This window comes from Halyomorpha halys, unplaced genomic scaffold, assembly GCF_000696795.3.
Source record: "Halyomorpha halys isolate HHAL.00 unplaced genomic scaffold, Hhal_1.1 Scaffold30.1, whole genome shotgun sequence".
Lineage (NCBI taxonomy): Eukaryota > Metazoa > Arthropoda > Insecta > Hemiptera > Pentatomidae > Halyomorpha > Halyomorpha halys.
In genome coordinates this window covers 1,026,106-1,035,922 of record NW_027110126.1, presented here as the reverse complement: position 1 = coordinate 1,035,922, position 9,817 = coordinate 1,026,106, and the positions used below count along the sequence as shown (strand labels likewise).

General features: G+C 32.8%; 1 protein-coding gene across 5 annotated transcripts in view; it reads right to left on the bottom strand.

Moving 5' to 3' along the window:
• The window catches only part of LOC106684765 (uncharacterized), a 39,166-nt gene that overhangs the window by 5,223 nt on the left and 24,126 nt on the right, over positions 1 to 9,817 (bottom strand). For 4 of the 5 annotated variants that reach the window (XM_014427028.3, XM_067048198.1, XM_014427054.3 and 1 more), the window contains exons 6-9: positions 7,607 to 7,668; positions 6,737 to 6,854; positions 2,427 to 5,330; positions 1,134 to 1,160 (exon numbers count right to left, since the gene is read on the bottom strand). In XM_014427028.3, coding sequence (XP_014282514.1) covers positions 1,134 to 1,160; positions 2,427 to 5,330; positions 6,737 to 6,854; positions 7,607 to 7,668 — 3,111 coding nt within the window. The remainder of the gene's footprint in view (positions 1 to 1,133; positions 1,161 to 2,426; positions 5,331 to 6,736; positions 6,855 to 7,606; positions 7,669 to 9,817) is intronic. The other variant, XM_014427035.2, reaches the window with a different exon arrangement.

The window sequence follows — 9,817 nt, the reverse complement described above, 5'->3', positions numbered from 1 at the left end:
TTTTAATTTGTTTGGTTCCAGCATTAGTGTTTAAGGATTTTATCTATCTCTTCTAACAGTGTAAGAGTGAAATATATGCAAATTTGTTTTGGATCATTGTTTCTTATATTACTTAAAGAACCTCTGGACCTATAATTAGAATATGCACAACACAGCATTAAGAAATAAATTTTACCCGTTAATCTGATTTTGATAGAGTAATTCGAATTGGTATCTAGATGGTCCCATTTGAATTCAATCTACTTTCACTTATTTTTTTCTTTTTCATTAATGCTACAATTCATAAAGGCCAAGGCTCTCATAGCCTGATGTGCAAGTTTTCTCTGTTTTTAACTGCTGCTATTCAATTTCTGATTCCAAACATTTTCTGGGCTGCCGCTGCCACACAGTCTATTCCGCAAAAGCAATGTTTTTCAACTTTTAAGCGACTGATAATCTTATCCTCTCGGAGAATTTAGGGAACTTATCATTATTTAATAGTGAAATAGGCCCTGCCCATCTGAGGCTCCCAAAATTTATTAAATGTATGATGTCATGATCATGATAAAGATTTATTACTTTTGCACTTTATCTCAATCTTCATACACCATTATTACAGACTGCATTTCTCAATAAAGATAACCCAAAAGTTTTCATCAGTGTCCAGCACTCTGATGAATATGTAAAAAGAATAGCCTGGTTAGGGATTTTCTTATGCATTTCCAAATGTATTTTTCTTGAAACATTTATATTTCAAAAACGGCTTGTCCAATTTGGATCAATATTACACGAATATTGGGGATTAGTGTAGCCATGATCAAGTAAAATTTAAATCAACTACTTTTGCTAACCTGTGCAATGGAAAACTCCTAACTGGATACACCTATACTTATAAGTATCGTAATAAATAAAATAATGGGGCAAAAGAAAATTGGTAATAACAGCAAATTGTAAGTCATGCAAAAATTGGATAAACCTCAACGCAAATAGCATATCGTCATTGTTATAATGAATTGATAAAAGCAGTGCCGTAAACAATTTGGCAATAGTTTCCTATTAGACTGCACCAACAAACATGCAAACAAATAAATTAATAAAAAGCGAAGGCATAATTGCTGCGAAAACCCATCACAAAAAACAATAAAAAAACTCACCACCAGGAGAAAAACCCGCAGTAAAACCTGAAATTGCATGAATCCAAAATAAGTAAAATATCCAAGACAATTTGCACTACTTGATTGAGCACCTACAGCTGAACCTATATCATATACATATTTGAACCAGAATCATCTCAGGTTATTTTAAACTACAATAACCTATGATGCATACCTAAAGGTTTATAATTGTTATTACTCAATATATATTTAAAACAATCCTTCTCTTATAATGTCATACATTGAAGTTCTAGTTGATGCTGTTATGAGTAGTCTATAAATAAAAAAAAACTAAAACTATATTACAAGCTAACCATTAATTAATAATAATGCAGTTCTGATAATCTGAAACTGAAATTAGAGTATAATCTCTGGATTCAAAAAGAGCTAATATCACTATTAAACCAAAGTTGTACTAAGTAATATAAAGTATATTTCTCAAAATTGCAAACTAGAAAATGTATTGAACAGGTAACTGCATTACTAAACAAAATTTTCAATTTAATTGTTGTAAATCTTATGGTCCAGACAACGATCATGTCTGATTATCGGCCCTCAATCACTCTTCCAAATAATTTTAACTTGGATCCTTGCTTGCAGCCAGGAATAGTTCCTAAGAACTCTTTTACCCGAACTACATTTATTCTGTAAGCTTCATGGTTTAGAACTATTTACACTACTGTACTAGGAAGCTCTATCCTAAAATGATCTGTGTAATCATAATTAATAATATCTAAATAATCACATTTTAATGAAATTAAATTTTAATCTAAAAAATTTGTGAATCCAAAATAATTCAGATCCTGATTATTTTGGACAATCAGTATTTCACTGTAATAAGCAAGATTACACAAACGATGGCCATGCTATTAAAATGGAAAAAATATTTTTCTTCAAGTGAGAAATTAAAAGTAAAGAGATCTTAGTTTTGTCCTCACACCAGTTAATTTGTCCAAGCTCTTTGTAAATTGGCTTCTTTTTCTTTTGACGAATAACTTATAATGTCTTTATAAATATAAAATTTATAGTTAATATAAGTTTGAAGGTTATAAGGTAATTTATATTAATATATTTTTTGAGGTTAACCGATAACTGTTAAATGTTCAAAATAAGGCTAAATGTCATAAAACCTATCACATATAAGGTAGTGAACTTAAAAACTTCATCAATCGAGTTGATTTATAGTATATGTATTATGACTAAAATGAAAATCATTCATATATGAATGTACACCATTTTCTTATCATTACAGACAATATAAAAATCATAAAAGTGCTAAGAAACTCATCCTACCTGGAGTACTTGATTGGGCTGCATTAAACTGGAAAGGCTGGGTGGATGGTGCACCAGTAGTACCAGCTCCAAACTGAAATAAACCTCCTGAACTTTGCTGAGGTTGTGGAGCAGTGAAATTGAACGTTCCTGCCTGGGCTGGCTGTGTAGCTGGTGCGTTAAAAGTGAATGGTTTGGTAGTTTCCTGACTTCCAAAAGTGGTTGAAGACCCAAATGCTGGTGTTTGACTTGTACCAAAAGCAGGTGTAGTTCCTGGCACTGATGTGCCACCAAAAGTATTGGTTGAACTGCTGCCAAAAGCTGGAGTAGATCCAAATGCTGGAGTACCAGTATTTTGGGTGCTGAATGAATTCTGGGTACTAAAAGAGGGAGTACTTGATGTTTGGCCAAATGTAGATGAGTTGCCAAATGAAGTTCCTGACTGGCTACCAAAACTAGGCTGGGATTGGTTTCCAAAAGCTGGAGTTGTTGTAGGATTATTTCCAAATGTCGAAGTAGAAGAGCCAAATGCTGGTACTGAAGGGGTACTACTAAAAGCTGGAGTAGCACCAAAAGACGGAACATTGTTTGTACCACTAAAACCTGGTGCACTAGGCCCAGCTGTGGAGGCACCAAAAGGAGATGGATTTGTACCACTGACAGTAGTACCAGTGCTAAAAGTACTGCCAACGGTAGTACTACCAAATGCAGACCCTGCCCCACTTCCAAATGCTGGAATGTTTGCATTGGTGGTAGTGCTTCCAAAAGTAGGGTTATTAGATACTCCAGCAGTAGAACCACCAAATGATGGCTGAGCAGTTCCACCTGAACTTCCAAATGTTGGCTGAGCGGTCCCACTAGAACTCCCAAATGTTGGCTGAGCAGTTCCACCTGCACTTCCAAATGTTGGCTGAGCAGTTCCAGTTGAACTTCCAAATGCTGGAGGATTATTATTATTATTGCCAGAAGCAACACTGCCAAATGTTGGAACAGTACTGCTAGCACTGGAGGCTCCAAATGCTGGAGGACTAGTAATAGTACTACCAGTTCCAAAAACTGATGATTTATTAGCTTCATTTGTTGTGATGTTACTACCAAAAACTGCAGTATTGGAGACTGGATTTCCAAACGAGGGCTGATTTGAGACATTAGCAAATACTGGTTTCGGTGCTTCTGTACTTCCAAATGTTGGAGCTGTGGAAGTGGCTGTGCTTCCAAATGTTGGAGCAGCAGAAGTCGCTGTGCTTCCAAATGTAGGAGCTGTGGATGTCGTGCTTCCGAATGTAGGAGCAGCAGAAGTCGCTGTGCTTCCAAATGTTGGAGCAGCAGAAGTCGCAGTACTTCCAAATGTTGGGGCAGCAGAAGTCGCTGTGTTTCCAAATGTTGGAGCAGAAGAAGGCATTGTGCTTCCAAATGCTGGAGCAGCAGAAGTTGCTGTACTTCCAAATGTTGGTGCAGTTGAAGTCGCTGTGCTTAAACCAAAGGTAGGAGCTGGCTTACTCGTTGCATTTCCAAAAGTTGCATTTATAGCATTTGTATTACTAGACGGGACATTATTAACTTTTGCAACAGTGTTGTTTGAAGTATTAGTGTTTTCTGAATTATTTCCAAATAAAGAAGGTGGAAATGTAGACTTTGTAGAAGTAGAAGTTGAACCAAAACTAGAGGAAGTATTGAAATTAAATAAACTCTTCTGATCATTACTAGTTGCGGCAGGCACATTAAAAGTAAATCCCCCAGAATTTGCATCTTTTTTTGCAGAACCAGAAAAACTGAATACTGGTTGCAATGTGGTATTACTAGCTGTTGCTAATGGTGCAATAGAAACCGGCTGAGTAGCTGCATTATTGGAAGAATCAGCGCTTGATCCTTTACTATTAGTTTGGCCAAAAGTGAACCCTCCACTTCCAAACTGAAACGGTTTAGCTTCAGTTTTACTGTTTGCGGGATTAATCTTGTTTTCTGGTTTTCCAAAGTTGAAAATACTGGATGGAGCCACTTCTTTTTTATTTTCAGTTGAGGATTTTATGGATTCAGCTGGCTTGTTTTGAAAAGCAAAAACGGAAGATTTTGGTAATTCAGATTTTTGTTCTGATGAATTACTAGTAGTTACTGTTGAAGGATTTGAATTTGAAGGTTGTACTGAAGTTGCTGGAATTATGGATGATGTTGCAGGAGTATTTAATGTACTTCCAAAAACAGGATTCTGTTCCCCGGTGTTTTTAGTTTTATCAGATGCATCAGATGTTTTAGGAGACCCAAATGAAAAGATAGATGAACTCGAAACAGGTAAAGATGCTTGATTGGAAGCTGAAGTATCAGGTACCTTAAAATTGAATGGGCTAGAACTAGTCACTTGAGGCTGCGAAACTGAGGGTCCAATGCTAGAATCAGATGGTGTAACACCAAACTTGAAAGACTGTTCAGTCTTGGCAACATCCTTGTTTTCTACTTTAAATCCTACTTTATCTCCATTCACTTTGGAAAATAATTCTTGTTTGTTTTCATTAGTTGTCACAGCTTCGGATATTTTTTCTGGTGCTGTAGATGGCATACCAAAAGTTATTTGAGGAGCAGAGGCAGGTGTTGTAAACGCATTAGATGGAGTAGATACAGATCCCAATGTACTTTTAGAAGTAGTTGAACTGAATGAACCGAGAGTTTTTTCTGAGCTCAATGGAGCAGAAATAGCAATAGCTGATTGGTTTGCAGAAGAAAATGGAGTGACTAAATTTGCTGCAGACGAAGCTCCTAATGAAACTTTGGATGGACCATCAGATAAAGCTGGAGGTATACTGTTTATTGGTGATGTAACCATACTATTTGATCCAATAGTTACGGAAGTTGAAGGTTGGATATCAAATTTCTTTAATGCTGATTTTAAAATACCCTTAACGTCAGAAACAACTTTCTCTTTGACTGGTGCTAGAAAAACAAAACAAAAATAAAACATTAATTTTTTTTAGATTAATAGCCTACCAGAATGTTTCTATAAATTAAGTTACTGAAATATTTATACCTAAAACTTAAGACTAGTACAGTTATGACTTAAATAACTATATTTTAAAATGAAAATTAAAACTAGTACAGTTATGATCTATATAAATATATTTTAAACTGAAAATTTTTGTTCTGTAAAAAATTAGTGAGGTCACGTACTGTCCAGAAATCTGTTGCGGTACATGTATCAGACAACTTTCACTTATTACCCTAGATATGTCTCCATATTTTGAGAGGATTAGTGAGGTCACTGAGGTGAGGTACTGTCCAGAAATCTGTTGCGGTACATGTATCAGACAACTTTCACTTATTACCCTAGATATGTCTCCATATTTTGAGAGGATTAGTGGGCTCATGTTCAAGTGATTGCTATTTTTGTAATGTTTGAAAGAAAAAAAAATATCTAAAGACAAGAGAAGACAAAAGTTATGAATAAAAATTTCTATTCTTCTGTTGCTATAAAAATTTGTATTTCAGAGTTCCTCGAGGTGAGAATAAAGAATAAAAATTTTGTTCCTAATGGTCGTTTCCTACAATTGGTTCCTAATATGTTGTTTTAGTGGGTAAAAATCCCACACACAGATAGCTATAGGCCCGTCCGTATCTTTTGAAGATTTCTATCTCCCATAATAAAAAAACAAAACAAAAAAAAAACACAATTTTTCAAAACTAGATTATTTGGATTTAGGGGACCTGGACCTCAAAACGTGTATTTCTGTTGAAAACTCCCAAAATTCAATCTGTAATTCATTTCTGTAACCAGATTATCAGAGTAGTGAAAGTAAAAATTATAAAAACGACAACTACAGTTTTATAAAGGGATCAGATATGACTTCTTACTTTTAGGGAAGAACAAATTTTGATTTTACTTTCAAAAAATATGTTAGGAAATAATATATATGATTCCAAGAAAGATGAATCTCTTTAAAAGTGGTCAGCAGTGAAAAAATGATAATCTGAGTTATTGGTGATCCTAGATTTCATCTGAACATAAGACAGGTAAAGAGGACCATTAAGGGACAGATAGGAAAAAGAGGTCAGACTCATGAAGTAAATGAGATGTACAATGTGGGCATTTTATGTACAAGAGAAGTGAATAAGGAAGTGGAAAATATGGACTTGGAAGCGATTAGTTTTTAATGTTTTCTGGAATTTTTAAGAAAATTTTGACAAATAAGTCAGTATTATTATAAATCCAACAATTTTTGCCCAACTGGAAGGTAGAGTTCCTATTTCTTCAACCAACTGAAAATTCCTTGATTTACACCAGAAATTATAAGAATTTTTATTTTATACAGAAAAATAAATAAATAAAAATAAGGTATACATACATCTAGGTCTTGGCTCTGGAAGAGGATCAGTTTCCACTCCAGCATCTCTGGTCTTAGGAGGTGATTTGGGCTTTTGACTAGGCTTTTCTGGAAGTTCTTTTTTTTCTCCAATATTCTCCTACAAAATTATCATAACATCTGTCAGTTCTTCTATTCTATTATTTTCTTTATAAAGGTATTAAGTATAGGATTAAGTATATCATAGTATGGGAGAATCTATCAATTGTTCTAAGACATGGAAATTATGCTAACTGAAGAGGAGAGGTAAAAATTTCCATCAGGCCAGAAACATTATGAGAGACTAAGAACAGTGGTAGATTAGAAATAGTCTAGAGCCAGCTCAACTTTATTCAATGTTCTCTGCAAATGGATCATATTATCCATCTTTTTTTATTTAAGTTCAACTTTAGTGGCAACACTGTTCTTAAGGTCGACACTTTTTCACTGGTATTGTAAAGGTTAAAATACCTCAGAGTTTTAAGAATGTTTATAACTTACCAGTAGCATATAAAAAGCATAGATGACCATTGAAATTTATTTTTAGAGATAAGAAAAAAAAAGGGATGAAAATTTAAGACTATTTGAAAAAATAATAGGCTGTTTTTTAATTTATTATTTTTTTTTGTAATAAAGTTCTGTGGTAACCGCCATTCTTCATTTCTATCATATTACAAGTATGACAGTATAGAGTACAAATACATCTTCGATAATTCTCTAATAATAACTCCTTAAATTGTAATTGCTATAATCAACAAAAAGTAAATTAATTCTAATAAATTATTATCATTAATTACTTTGGTTTTGGCACACATTTGGAACCAATGCAGTAATAAATAACCTTAAAAGTAAGAAAAAAAAAATAAAACTTACTTCAGGAACAAGAGTTTGAACTTGGATTGCTATACTCTTCCTTGTTGATTTTTTTCGCTGAGCTGAGGAAAATAAAATAAAATAATTTGTTTTTAGACAAATGTACCAAAACACACTTGATTATTTATTTTATAATATGTTATACATAATACAATCTTAGGAAATAGTATTTGCAGGCTAATTGAAAGCTATTCAAATACAATTGTAAGGCTGCCTCCACACGGAACTACTACTCAAAGGAAACTGAACTGGATGGTGATTGAAATTACTTACCGTAGACTAACTTATTAATGATGCGGTGACACACACAGAGCTCATAAGTGATTCAAATCAAAAGTTTTATTCCTTATCAACATCACTCTTTTGAGGTATGATGGATACAGTTAGTTAATAATTTTTTTGATGAACCTTATTACTGTTATCATAACAGAAGCAATAGAATATAAAGATTTTTGAATAATTTATACATTGAAAAAAATTTTAAATTGTTGCTTAAAGAAGCAATAATTCCAGATTCATAAATTCAATATTCCATCGTATTTCTGAAGATAGTAATTAACAACAAGTACAACTGAATAATCCTGTACTAAACAGACAACACTCCAACATAAAGTAATGCCTAAACACAGGACAGCCCTGTACACACAATATTTAAGGCTAAATTTACCGCTTCATGGGACGCACCAAAATTTACTTTTCTATTTACTCCTGAACGGATGGTCCGATTTCGGATCTGTAAAGTGCATTTTGTGTTTTTCGAAAATAGAAGTTACTGAAATTATGTTAAAAAAGCACTAATCCAATAATAAGGAAAATAAGATGCAAAAATATGAGTTAACGATATATTTTTAAAAATGTGGCCTTCTAGGCACTTGTAGGACCGTTCACTGAAACCAATGAGACATTCCGTGAAATTATGGCATTTATACAGCGATCGTAAAGAGAAAAATACGTTTTTGTTTACAAATGGAAGGAAACCGTTTGAGGTGGTACCAGCTGGAACGATACGGCAACTCAAGGCTGCTAAAACTAACTTTCTCATAGCAATACCTAAATTTGAGAATAGTTATTGTAAATTTGTATTGGTATTCTGCTATTATTTATTTCTACACTAATATTGAAAATAATTTGCATTAATTTTTTTTCTCTCTAGTACTATCTAATTTTTTTTTTTTTTAAATATTTATTTAATACATTCAGTAAATCTGATCTAAGTTGGAGTGTTGTAGGCGTGTAGAGAAACTACCCATTGGTAGCACTCTAAACTATCTAATTAGTATTACTAATTACAATTAATATTTCCTGAATCGTGAGATTTTAGCCTATTGTTTGCTTTTAATTTTTTATATTTTTTAATGGATGTTATATTTTTTTTATAATTATTCACAACTATTGTCTGATTTGTACTTTCAAAAAATAAGTTACAGAAGTGTAAATAAATAATTCTTTAAATTTATTATAATTAGAAACGTTTTAGAATAAATTTTAGAAGTACAAATATTTTTCAAACTAAGTTACTTGTCTGATCTACTTGGAGAAATAATGAAAAGAAAGGGACGCAACAATGAAACACTTATTTCGTGATAACAACCCTTATTTGTCTATTATAATTTCACTTCTGAGTCTTTTTCTGTTATATTGGTAAACACTTACAGGAAACTCTGTACATATAAATCTAATTTGAATATTCAAACCACAGAATATCTTTAGCAATCCAACTTTTATTAACCTACACGAGTTTGAGACCTATAATATGATCTCTGATTTTTCAAAATGCAATCTGGCTACAAAATAATCAATGTGGCAATAAGAAAAATAAAAAATAATCATTATTTAAATTTTCTACATATTTATTTTTATTTTTTATTTGTTGTATTTTAATATAGTAAGCTTGTTAGGAATGGGCATAAAAGCTATTTGTATCAGTGATCAAACCTAATGTTTCCCTTGTAAATCTTATCGTTGATATTTTGACTGCGGAAAATCAAAAAATAAGTAACTTGCTCAAATGTCTAATACCGAAAGATGAAGTTTGTTTATCTTTTGAAAAGCGTATCTTGTAAGGTACTACAACATAATATATTATAGAATAAAGGTTGCATTGTTAAAAAATAAATTTGGTCCACAGGTACTGGACTCAATAAAGGGACTTTCTCTTCCATTCGTTCCTTATAACTTTTTTTTTTTGGATTCGCTCTCAACTACTCCTAA